The sequence below is a fragment of the Oncorhynchus clarkii genome, chromosome 5 (assembly GCF_045791955.1).
Source record: "Oncorhynchus clarkii lewisi isolate Uvic-CL-2024 chromosome 5, UVic_Ocla_1.0, whole genome shotgun sequence".
Classification (NCBI taxonomy): domain Eukaryota; kingdom Metazoa; phylum Chordata; class Actinopteri; order Salmoniformes; family Salmonidae; genus Oncorhynchus; species Oncorhynchus clarkii.
The window spans coordinates 83670219-83683535 of record NC_092151.1 but is presented as its reverse complement, the minus strand read 5'-3'; the positions used below and the strand labels follow the sequence as shown (position 1 = coordinate 83683535).

The 13317-nt window shown below is 43.9% G+C and overlaps 1 protein-coding gene across 2 annotated transcripts in view; it reads left to right on the top strand.

Moving 5' to 3' along the window:
• The window catches only part of LOC139409471 (leptin receptor), a 79414-nt gene that overhangs the window by 54891 nt on the left and 11206 nt on the right, over window positions 1-13317 (top strand). For both annotated transcript variants that reach the window (XM_071154652.1, XM_071154654.1), the window contains exons 9-15: window positions 2769-3047; window positions 3628-3727; window positions 5782-6002; window positions 6177-6328; window positions 8921-9074; window positions 9552-9634; window positions 9928-10141. In XM_071154652.1, coding sequence (XP_071010753.1) covers window positions 2769-3047; window positions 3628-3727; window positions 5782-6002; window positions 6177-6328; window positions 8921-9074; window positions 9552-9634; window positions 9928-10141 — 1203 coding nt within the window. The remainder of the gene's footprint in view (window positions 1-2768; window positions 3048-3627; window positions 3728-5781; window positions 6003-6176; window positions 6329-8920; window positions 9075-9551; window positions 9635-9927; window positions 10142-13317) is intronic.

Genomic DNA, 13317 nt, shown 5'->3' with positions numbered 1-13317 from the left:
AGAACTGTTTGGCCATAATGAGCACCTTTATGTTTGGAGGAAAAAGGGGGAGGCTTGCAAGTCGAAGAACACCATCCCAACCGTGAAGCATGGGGGTGGCAGCATCATGTTGTGGACAGTGCTTTCCTGCAGGAGGGACTGGTGCACTTCACAAAATAGATGGCATCATGAGGCAGGAAAATGATGTGGATATATTGAAGCAACATCTCAAGACATCAGTCAGGAAGTTGAAGCTTGGTCGCAAATGGGTCTTCCAAATGGACAATGACCCCAAGTATACTTCCAAAGTTGTGACAAAATGGCTTAAAGACAACAAAGTCATGACAACGCCCTGACCTCAATGCGATTGAAAATGTGTGGGCATAACTGAAAAAGAGCATGCGAGCAAGGAGGCCTACAAACCTGACTCAGTTACACCAGCTCTGTCAGGAGGAATGGGCCAAAAGCTTGTGGAAGGCTACCTGAAATGTTTGACACAAATCAAACCATTTAAAGGCAATGCTACCAAATACTAATTGAGTGCATGTTAACTTCTTACCCACTGGGAACTTGATGAAAGAAATAAAAGCTTAAATAAATCTTTCTCTCTCCTATTATTCTGACATTTCAAATTCTTAAAATCAAGTAGTGATCATAACTGACCAACGACAGGGAATTTCTAATAGGATTAAATGTCAGGAATTGTGAAACTGAGTTGAAATGTATTTGGCTAAGGTGTATGTAAACTTCCGACTTCAACTGTAATGATATTTTATATTGGTCAAGACAAACATATACAGACACACACGTACACACACGCAGAGCCTGGAGAGGCTCCAGGATGTTTTCCCTCACGCACTCACTCCTTTCTTTCATGTCCTCTCTTTATTACACTTGAGAGGTCTCATTGCTAAGAGCAAGATCATTACATGCAACTAATCACATAGGCAATGGCCCTTTTTAGCTTTCAGTCAATAGATTTGATTTTGTGTACCTCCATAAACAGAAAATAACTTTTAAACTGGAAGAGTGTACAAAGCTGTCATTAAGGCAAAGGGTGGCTATTTGAAGAATCTCAAATATAAAATATGTTTTGATTGGTTTAACACTTTTTTTGGTTACGACATGACTCGTGTTATTTCATAGTTTTGATGTCTTCACTATAGTTAAAGTCAATAGTTAGTCAATAGTTAAAATTTTACAATGTAGAAAATAGTCAAAATAAAAACACTTGAATGAGTAGTTCTGAAAGTAGCAGGTAGTTTGCCCCCAGTGATGCGTTGGGCAGACCGCACCACCCTCTGGAGAGCCATGTGGTTGTGGGCGGTGCAGTTGTCGTACCAGGCGGTGATACAGCCCGACAGGATGCTCTCAATTGTGCGTTGGTAAGCTTTTGTGAGGGTTATAGGTGCCAAGCTACAATACTTCAGCCTCCTGAGATCGAAGGATCACTGTTGTGCCTTCTTTACCACGATCTCTGTTTGGTTGGACCATTTCAGTTTGTCAGTGATGTGTACGCTGAGAAATGTGAAGCTTTCCACCTTGTCCACTGCGGTCCCGTTGATGTGGATAGGGGGGGGTGCTCCCTCTGCTGTTTCCTGAAGTCCATGATCATCTCCTTTGTTTTGTTGACGTTGAGCGAGAGGTTATTTTCCTGGCACCACACTCCCAGAGCCCTCACCTCCTCCCTGTAGGCTGTCTCGTCATTGTTGGTAATCAAGCCTACTTCTGTTGTGTCGTCTGCAAACTTGATGATTTGAGTAGGAGGCGTGCGTGACTACGCAGTCATGGGAGTACAGGCGGTGTCAAGACCCAGGGCCTCGAGCTTAATGATGAACTTGGAGGGTACTATGGTGTTGAATGCTGAGATATAGTCAATGAACCACATTCTTACGTAGGTATTCTTCTTGTGCAGATGGGATAGGGCAGTGTGATGGCGATTGCATCGTCTGTGGACCTATTGGGGCGGTAAGCTAATTGAAGTGGGTCTAGGGCGACAGGTAAGGTAGAGGTGATATGATCCTTGACTAGTCTCTCAAAGCACTTCATGATGACAGAAGTGAGTGGTATGGGGTGATAGTCATTCATTTCAGATACCTTTGCTTTCTTGGGTACAGGAACAATGCTGGCCATCTTGAAGCATGTGGGGACATCAGAGTGTGATAGTGAGAGATTGAATAGGTCTGTAAACACACCAGCCAGCTGGTCTGCGCATGCTCTGAGGATGAGGCTAGGGATGCCGTCTAGGCCAGCAGCTTTGCAAGGGTTTACACATTTAAATGTCTTACTCACGTCGGTCACAGAGAAGGAGAGCCCACAGTCCTTGGTAGCGGGCCGCGTCGGTGGCGCTGTGTTATCCTCAAAGTGGGTGAAGAAGGTGTTTAGTTTGACTGGAAGCAAGACGTTGGTGTCCACCACGTGGCTGGTTTTCCTTTTGTAGTCCGTGATTGTCTGTAGACCCTGCCATATGTGCCATATATGGGGTGGCAGGGTAGCCTAGTGGTTAGAGCGTTGGACTAGTAACCGGAAGGTTGCAAGTTCAAGTCCCCGAGCTGACAATGTACAAATCTGTCGTTCTGCCCCTGAACAGGCAGTTAACCACTAGTTCCAACTGTAATGTTATGTTTGCTGCGATAAAATTTCCACCTCAAATTTTCCCTATAAACAATGGCTTGACTTACTTTTGACATTACCCTAATAAAGTTTAGAAAGGTTTGAAGGTTTTATGTGATGTGGCTATTAGCCTGTTGTACAGTTTTTCTGACTGAGTTCACTTTGCTTTGTTTCAGATGTGACATATCTCCCTGAGCGAGTAGTGGCCAGCTTTGGAGACAGCGTGACCGTCTATTGTGTGTGCAATGACCTCCGGGTGAACGCCAGCACCATGGTCTGGATTCTTAACTCCCGTGACCGCCTTCCTAAGAGCCAGTACGCTGCAGTCAACGACCGTGTCAGTAAGATAACGGTTCGACCATCGGAGCAGAGACTGTCTGACACCCTGCATTGCTGCCAGCCTTTTGGGGAGATGTATAGCTGTAACTACCACTACTCAACGATCTACATTAAAGGTGTGCTGGGATGGATGGATGGTTGTTTGGATTGGGTTAGGGTTAGACCTCAGGAAAAAAATATATATTTTTATTTATTTATTTTGTTTTTTTACCCCACTTTCTCCCCAATTTTGTGGTATTGTTAGTAGTTACTATCTTGTCTCATCGCTACAACTCCCGTACGGGCTTGGGAGAGACGAAGGTCGAAAGCCATGCGTCCTCCGAAACACAACCCAACCAAGCCGCACTGCTTCGTAACACAGCACGCATCCAACCCGGAAGCCAGCCGCACCAATGTGTCGGAGGAAACACCGTGCACCTGGCTACCTGGTTAGCGTGCACTGCGCCCGGCTACGAGACAAGGATATCCCTTTTGGCCGGTAGGATATCCCTACCGGCCAAACCCTCCCTAACCTGGACGACGCTAGGCCAATTGTGCGTTGTCCCACGGACCTCCCGGTCGCGGCCGGCTGCGACAGAGCCTGGGCGCGAACCCAGAGTCTCTGGTAGCACAGCTAGCACTGCGATGCAGTGCCCTAGACCACTGTGGGAGGCCTGGAAATGTATTTATTTGATGTAGATTATCTGTGTGTTTTAGATCCGGTCATTGATATCAGCTGTGTGACCAGTGGGGATCTGGACAGTATGACCTGTAGGTGGAACAACCTACCTATAGGTGGAATCAACTTCATGTCCAGGTAAATACTACTTACAGCATTGTACAACCTACACAAAAACCTGTAAAACCTACACATACACCTGTACACATAAAGTTAAAGTGACTATTGGTTATCTTATGATTAAGATCAGTCTATTAGAGCATTTGAAATACTGGAGGATCTTACATTTGGCTCTTTGTTAGATGTAGTGTACATAAATCGCTCTGTCATTTCCTGGTTGCTACAATTTTAATGGTTTGAGCTTACTAAACAATGTGTATTAATTAACCCAAACCAACCAATAACCCATACAATACTACTAGCGCTACAAACAGATTGTCATAGCTAGCCACCATGCAATAGCGCACACAGAACAAATCTACTGTATAAAACACAGAACCCAAACCAGCTGCACGTGCGCCATTGTGCATAAAAGTATTTTGTCCCCCTACACCAAATGCTATCTAACATTATGCATTTCTGGCCAAAAAAAGACACATTTTGATAAATATCAAATGCCTCCTGTGAAGTAGTGACGTGACCATATGCCTAGCGTCCTGAAACGGGTCACGTACAGTACCAGTCAAAAGTTTGGACACACCTACTCATTCAAGTTTTTCTTTTTTTTTTTTTCTTTTTTTTTTTGGACTATTTTCTACATTGTCAAATACTAGTGAAAACATCAAAACTATGAAATAGCACATATCATGGAGTCATGTAGTAACCAAAAAAGTGTTCAAAATATATATAATCAAAATATATTTGAGATTCTTCAAAGTAGTCACCCTTTGCCTTGATGACAGCTTTACACACTCTTGCCATTCTCTCAAACAGCTTCCCCTGGAATGCTTTTCCTACAGTCTTGGAGTTCCCACATATGCTGAGCACTTGTTGGCTGCTTTTCCTTCCCTCTGCGCTCCAACTCATCCCAAACCATCTGAACTGGGTTGAGGTCGGTGATTGTGGAGGCCAGGTCATCTGATGCAGCACTCCATCACTCTCCTTCTTGGTCAAATAGCCCTTACACAGCCTGGAGGTGTGTTGGGTCATCGTCCTGTTGAAAACAAAATGATAGTCCCACTAAGTGCAAACCAGATGGGATGGTATATCGCTGCAGAATGCTGTGATAAGCATACTGGTTAAGTGTGCCTTAAATTCTAACTAAATCAGTGTCCCCAGCAAAGCACCATCACACCTTCCTCCTCCATGCTTCACGGTGGGAACCACATTTGCGGAGATCGTCCGTTCACCTACTCTGCGTCTCACAAAGACATGCCAGTTGGAACCAAAAATCTCAAATTTGGACTCCTCAGACCAAAGGACAGATTTCCACCGGTCTAATATCCATTGCTCGTGTTTCTTGGGCCAAGCAAGTCTCTTCTTCTTATTGGGGTCCTTTAGTTGTGGTTTCTTTGCAGCAATTCAACCATGAAGGCCTGATTTTAGCTATTTGTGACCCGTTTCAGGAAACTAGGTGTACAGTATGTCGCGGGTCACTACTTTACACGAGAGCCTAATTTTTATTTTTTTTATCAAATTGAGTTTTTGGCCAGAAATGCCTTCTGCAACGTGAACTTTCATGTGCCTTAATAACGTGTAGGTAATCCTGTCTAATGCGACTTAAATATAAAAAAAATATATATAAAGAAAATATATATTGCTTAGTAGAACTGCATAAGTGTTGCTCTCCATTTCCTGGAAGACTGAGTTTTTGAAATCAGTGGGATGAATGGTTGGGTGGATGGATGGAGAATGATAGCTAAACAGATGTAATCCAGAGACAGGTGTTTTGTCCATCTTTAAACTAAGGACAACCATGGCATCCTTGACAGGGCTAGGCCCACCTAAATGGAGGGAGACAGATTTATGTTTACTATGTTACATCTACCCCTGAGTCCAGGTTGTCAAGCAAAATGTAAATGACTGTGTGTGTGATAATTTGTGAATTATTGCCTTGATTTCAAAACTCAGGCAGTGTAGAAGTTTACTTGTTGCATACCATTGACTATGACATGGTTCATACATACCCAGAAGTGGTAAAGGTGTTTTCACCCTGACGGTCTTTGTGTGTGTGTGTCCATTAAATTCTCCAGGGTGGCCGACCTGTCCTGTGACGTCATGGAGGAGGCGGAGAGGGTGGGTGTGCCAGTGGGTGTGGTCAGGCAGGCGAAGTGTGAGTCCAGCGGCTATAGGGGAGTGAAGAGCTGCAATCTGCAGCCAATAAGAGTGACTTCCTGCTACAAGCTGTGGATGGAGGCCAAGACGGACAACAGCACGAGGTCACATCCTGTCTACATCACACCTATGGATCACGGTGAGTTAGGACCAGTATAGGAGTTCTGGTCTTGTTACATTTATTTTCTTACATGTTGCGGCTTTTTGAAACCTACTGCACCAGCATGTGTTAATAATATTTAGTATATGTTTTTAAAACATGTATAGTCTGCTTGACCAGGCTACATAATGACTGTCCTCTCCCTTCTTCTAGTGAAGCCCCATCCTCCCTCAGGCCTTGAGGCAGTGAGCATGCCCAGTGGGGTCCTAAAGCTGGCGTGGGTGCCCCCAGAACTGCCCATCTATGATATGCAGTACCAGGTCCGCTATGCCCTCTCAACTGGCAAGGCCCATCCATTCTGGCAGGTACGTAGGGCTCTTGCCAGAGTGCTCTGGTCAAAATGATGCACTATGTAGGGATCATCAACTAGATTCAGCCGGGGGCCGCCGATTTATTCTTGAACGGATGGTCAGGGTGCCAGAACATAATTACAAATCATTTGTGGACTGTAAATTGACCGCAAGAAGCCCAAACAGATATATTATTTGACTAAAACGTAATAATTTCAAACCTGGTTTACATTAGTATACGATTACATGTATCTCTCTATTATGCGTGGGAATAATTTTGGAACAGATATTTCCAATATTAAAATCAATTGTAGCTGATTTGCTGGTGTTTTTACTGTATTTTATGTCAAAAGAATGTTTTATATCTAACTTTTTGTTTTGCTCAGAAAATCTGGGAGGCGAAATAAAATCACCGGCGGGCCAAATTCGGCCAGTGGGCTGCTAGTTGGGGAACCCTGAATAGGGGGCCAAATTCGGCCAGTGGGCTGCTAGTTGGGGAACCCTGAATAGGGGGCCAAATCGGATGCGGCCTTGAGCTCATCTAGCTCCAACCGCCTGGCCAAGAGCATCAGCTGGTCTCTATTTTCTATCTCTGATCTAGGAGTGGCATTATTTGCCCTAAAATACATGGCATTTACTGGTAGAGGAACACTGACTTGGTGGCATGAAGCAGAATACGTCATTTTAATAAATCCTTTGATTAACACTTTTGGTGGGCAGATGAGAATATTTTGGAGAATATTTTTAATTTAGAAAATGCCCACCATCTCTGGGCACATGGGTATTTTGAAAATGCCCACCATCTCTGGGCACATGGGTATTTTGGAAATGCCCACCATCTCTGGGCACATGGGTATTTTGGAAATGCCCACCATCTCTGGGCACATGGGTATTTTGGAAATGCCCACCATCTCTGGGCACATGGGTATTTTGGAAATGCCCACCATCTCTGGGCACATGGGTATTTTGGAAATGCCCACCATCTCTGGGCACATGGGTATTTTGGAAATGCCCACCATCTCTGGGCACATGGGTATTTTGGAAATGCCCACCATCTCTGGGCACATGGGTATTTTGGAAATGCCCACCATCTCTGGGCACATGGGTATTTTGGAAATGCCCACCATCTCTGGGCACATGGGTATTTTGGAAATGCCCACCATCTCTGGGCACATGGGTATTTTGGAAATCTTTTCTCCATTCAAAATGTTCCCTCTCTTACTGGATCACCTAACATTCATATATTTTAAGACGTACAGTATACACTATATATACAGAAGTATATGGACAATCCTTAAAATTAGTGGATTCGACTATATCAGCCATACCCGTTGCTGACAAGTGTATAAAATTGAGCACACAGCCATGCAGTCTCCATAGAGAAATATTGGCAGTAGAATGGCTTTACTGAAGGGCTCAGTGACTTTCAACGTAGCACCATCATAGGATGCCAACTTTCCAACAAGTCAGTTCGTCAACTTTCTGCCCTGCTAGAGCTGCCCCGGTCAACTGTTAGTGCTGTTATTGTGAAGTAAAAACATCTAGGAGCAACAACGTCTCAGCCGTGAAGTGGTAGGCCACACAAGCTCACAGAACAGAACCGCATAATGCTGAAGCACATAGCATGTAAAAATCGTCTATCCTAGGTTGCAACACTCACTACCGAGTTCCAAACTACCTCTGTAAGCAATGTCAGCATAATAACTGTTCGTCGGGAGCTTCATGAAATGGGTTTCCATGGCCGAGCAGCCGCACACGAGCATAAGATCACCAAGCGTAATGCCAAGCGTCAGATGGAGTGGTGTAAAGCTCGCGGACATTGGACTCTGGCGCAGTGGAAACGTGTTCTCTGGAGTGATAAATCATTCTTCACCATCTGGCAGTCCGACAGACAAATCTGGGTTTGGAGGATGCCAGGAGAATGCTACCTGCCCGAATGCATAGTGCCAACTGTAAAGTTTGGGGGAGGAGTAATAATGGTCTATCTTTCATGCTTTGGGCTAGGCCCCTTAATTACAGTGAAGGGAAATCTTAACGCTACAGCATACAATGACATTCTAAACGATTCTGTGCTTCCAACTTTTTGGCAACCGTTTGGGGAAGGCCCTTTCCTGTTTTCAGCCTGACAATGCCCCTGTGCACAAAGTGAGGTCCATACAGAATTGATTTGTCGAGATCGGTGTGGAAGATCTTGACTGGCCTGCGCAAAGCCCTGACCTCAACCCCATCAAACACCATTTGGATGAATTGGAAAGCTGACTGCGAGTCAGGCCTAATCGCCCAACTTCAATGCCCGACCTCACTAATGCTCGGGTGGCTGAATGGAAGCAAGTCCCCTCAGCAGTTCCAACATCTAGTGGAACTCCTTCCCAGAAGAGCGGAGACTGTTATGGCAGCAAAGGGGGGACCAACTCCATATTAATATCCATAATTTTGGAATGAGATGTTCGAAGAGCATCTCTCCACATAACTTTGGTCATGTAGTGTATTTTCCCAAAATCCATTTGCTTATGAGTTAATGGATAAATATTTATTTATTTTGAAGCTATCATTGAGAAATAAATTATTTGGTGTAAATATGTGATTTAATTGGAATATGTTCCACAGGTCCTAGCTCTGCAGACTGAGTCGTGGGCTGAGGTCCTTGAACCAGATGTGTGTGGGGTGTACAATGTGCAGGTCCGCTGTATGCACATCAACGGCTCCGGGACCTGGAGTGACTGGAGTCACTTGCTCTACACCACCACTCACAACAGCAGAGGTACATTATTGTACTGGATGACTTCCTCATCACTTCATGCATGTCATTTCACTTTTATTTATACAGGTTAGTGTCATAAAGAAATAAAAAGATCCATGTGATCTTGTGATTTCACTTGTTTTTGAGAAACCTACCCCAACCAGCGATTCGCTTCCTCATCCTCGTTGTACAGTACGGGGGTCCGAATAAACATTAACAAATGCTTCAAAAACACCCAAATATGTCCTTATTGAACCTAAAACCTTCTCAGTATAGCGATGTAGGTCTTTAGAACTTTATCTGCAACATTATATTCCATTTTGTACGACTCGAGCCGTTTCCCCTATCCAGCTGTTCCATGTAGCCTGTTTTCATGTAGCCTGCTGCCAATGGAAAATAACGTTCTGATAAGAGATTCAAGCCTCAGTCATACAGTAGGTACACACACACACACACACACACACACACAGCTGTAACATCTATATTCTGTTCTCTCAGCTCCTGACCAGGGTCCTGATTTCTGGCGAGTGTTTCAGGAGGATCCAGCAAGTATGCAGACGAACGTCACTCTTCTCTTCGAGGTACAGTCCATAGCCTTCAGAGGACACATTACATGTTTCATCGTATGTGGTTTAAATGTCAACATCAGAGAGTTAGATATTTTTGAACATGTGTACTCAGGTGCCTCCTCCCCTTTCACTATATCGTTGTTCTTAGTTTATTCTGAAAATAATAGATGAGTCTGTGCAATACAGCAGTACTCAGTTACCTATCTCAGATCAGATCAGAGAATCTAAGGAAGTAGCACATTGGATAACAAATCCTCATTACAGTCCTTGATAGTCTCAACTCTTCCCTCTCCTCTTCCCCATAGCATTCCCCCATAGTGGAGCCAACCTACTGTGTGGAGGAACTTGTAGTACAGCACCAGGACTCTGGGGGCACTGTTACTGAGGAGAGAATAGGCCTGGTGTCATCCTATAGCTTTGAGTGGAGAGGGGAGGTCCACTCTGTGACGGTCAAGGCTCAGAACAGCCAGGGCTCTTCCACTAGGAACACCCACATGACCCTGGATAGACACCCCAAACGTAAGTCGCTGCTGAAAAATACACTGAATGGGAATGTACTGTATTTGTATAGGGCTGAAGGACTGTTATACCCAGTACACAGATTACTAGCATAAACAGATTACTAGCAGTCAAAAGAGTTTGCGTTCAGAAACAAATATCTGGGAAGAAAGAAAATGTTATTTGAAAACTGCTTGTTTGTTTTCCCAATTTAAATAGCATATTTAGTTGGTGTTCTTGCTTCATGTCATAGTCAGTTGAAATACTATGTTTCTGACTTTGTGGTCATCAGTGAGAGATAACAGGCATGTTGGTCTAAACTGGGCATGCTCACTGCCTCAAGACCAGAGTGGGGTGCGGCTTCACTAGAGAGGGAGAGGAGAGGAAGGGTGAGAACAGCAGCAGGTAGCCTGGTGGTTAAACATTTTGGACCAGTTTACCCGAAAGGTCGCTGGCTTGAATCCCCGAGCCAACTAAGTGGGAAATCTGTTGATGTTCCCTTGAGCAAGGCACTTAACCCTAATTGCTCCTGTAAGTCGCTCTGGGTACGAGCGTCTGCTAAATGACTCAAATATAAATGATTAGGAATGTTGATGTCAGTTAAAAGCCTGAGAGTGGATCAAAAACCATCATCTCTAATTATTATAATGGACTTGGAATTCATTGTCAAATGGAGCTCTTCTCGGCACATGTCTTTGTGACACACCAGGATGTTTGTTGTGTGTTTATCTGTTATTCATATTTTCATGAATAACTTGTTGGCTGAGAGGAAACCATTAACTGTGATGCTGGTACTGTTATTATTAGTAAAATAGGTAGTGGTCTCTCAACTTGGATGGGCCAAAAAAATGAAATATGATGTTCAGTTTATTTTCTAGTCAAGGACAGGAGGGCAACACTCTTCGTTTTGCTAATTCCCAGCAGCCTACCCTTTTAGGAATCCCTCACTCATCATAGGAAGAAAGAAGACGCACAATTTCTGAGGACAATTTTTATTGTGGATAGTAACATGAATACCTGAATGTTGTGCGTGAATTGAAATGTAAGTTTCGGGGGCGGGGGGGGGGTCTATCGGGTTTCTTTTTACATGTTGTGTAGTAATGGGGGTAATAACCACAAATGACTCAGTAACTATGCTCAATTTGGAACCATATTTTCTATAGTACAGTTATTACTATTCTGTTTAGCATATCATTTATAGCATTATGCCCCGTTACCGTAGGTGTCACTGTTGTGTTGGTAAACACAGTTTTTCATATACACATGCTACCGCTGCGCTTTCCATAGTGGCCTTTGTTAAGAGTGGTTTGTTGCGAGCTTCTAGAACCTTCCCAGACAGGTCATGGAGCACCCGCATGTGCAGAGTAATTCATGACCCTGTGGTGCTGGGGCAGATACGATAAGATAAGCATTGCAGATTCTCACACCAGCCCGGAGCATAGCAGCGGGAAGTTTGGGGATGACGTTCAGCTAAACCTAGGGCAAAGATTTTTATAACTAAACGAAGATGGACCACAGCCTGTCGTTTCCAATGGGAACAGATGATTCATAGTGGGCAGAACAAGTAAGGAGGTGGGCAGAGCCAAGCACAAGCTAGCGAGATCCTATTGGTCCGTTCTAGCAGACATCTGCATATTTCCGTCAGGGAACGCCTACTCTGGGAAATGCGCGTGTGCAATAACACAATTCAACTTTGCACTCGTAAACAACACGATTTCTTAACTTTTGCAAAGGAAAAAGTCTACAAAACTTTGTCCACTCTGTTCATATCAGATTCTAGTTTTGGGAACAGAAAACTGTATTGAGATTCATCTATGAGAAAATTTGCAGAATGTAGGCCAAAATCCATCTCGTTCCCTCTGCCCGCCACTGGGCTTCCTCTCATTACCATATCTTAACTGACTTGCCTAGTTAAATAAAGGTAAAATGTAAAAACAAATGTAAAAAAATATTTGGTGGTGAGTGGAAATGCCAAGCGGATACTTCATATTTCTACATCCAGTGAAATATCCGTCTCATTGTTCTATCTGTGCCTGGGGTATGGCAAAGTGGAGTGTGTAGAAATACATCCACCAGTTGAAGCTCATTTATACTTTGACACAATTTTAAAACTCTAAAATGCTACTTGGAGAACAGCAAAAACAAACGTGGGATGGCAAAAGGACAATCAGACTTGTGAACATTATCCCTAGCTGTGTATTGCCGCTGTCCATGTTATCTGTTGTCTGTAGCTTGTGAGATTTGGAAACACTTTGTTGCTTTTTGTGTTGCTGCTCTGTCTGCATGCTACGTGTTGCTTGTCCTATGTTGCTCTGCATGTGCTCACTGCTCATTGTTTGTCTCTATTGTAATTGTTTTGAATAACCTGCCCAGGGACTGCGGTTGAAAATTAGCCGGCTGGCTAAAACCGGCACTTTTCACTGTCCCTGTAAAAGAAACTCAAATAAAAATGTCCCATAGACATTATCACCTCAACATTAAGTTTATATTAGGTTAAAAGGTCTGTGGAATGGCGTCCACAATGTACTACTCAACCTCATCATACAGTGCATTCGGAAAGTATTCAGCCCCCTTGACTTTTTCCACATTTTGTTACGTCCTTATTCTAAAACAAAAAAATGTTTTTCCCTCAATCTACACACAATACCCTATAATGACAAAGCAAAAACAGATTTTTTTTAAATGTTTGCAAATTGACTTTTAAAAAACGATATTACATTTACGTACCTTTGGCAGCGATTACAGCCTCGAGTCATCCTGGGTATGAAGCTACAAGCTTGCCACACCTACATTAGTAAAGTTTCTCCCATTCTTATCTGCAGATCCTCTCAAGCGCTGTCAGGTTGGATGGAGAGCGTCGCTGTACAGCTATTTTCAGGTCTCTCCAGAGATGTTCGATCGGGTTCAAGTCCGGGCTCTGGCTGGGCCACTCAAGAACATTCAGAGACTTGTCCCGAAGCCACCCCTGCATTGTCTTGGCTGTGTGTTTAGGGTCATTGTCCTGTTGGAATGTGAACCTTCGCCCCAGTCTGAGGTCCTGAGCGCACTGGTGCAGGTTTTCATCAAGGATCTCTATGTACTTTGTTCATTGTTCATCTTTCCCTCACTCCTGACTAGTCTCCCAGTCCCTTCCACTGATAAACATCCCCACAGCATGATGCTGCCACTACCATACTTCACCATAGGGATGGTGGAAG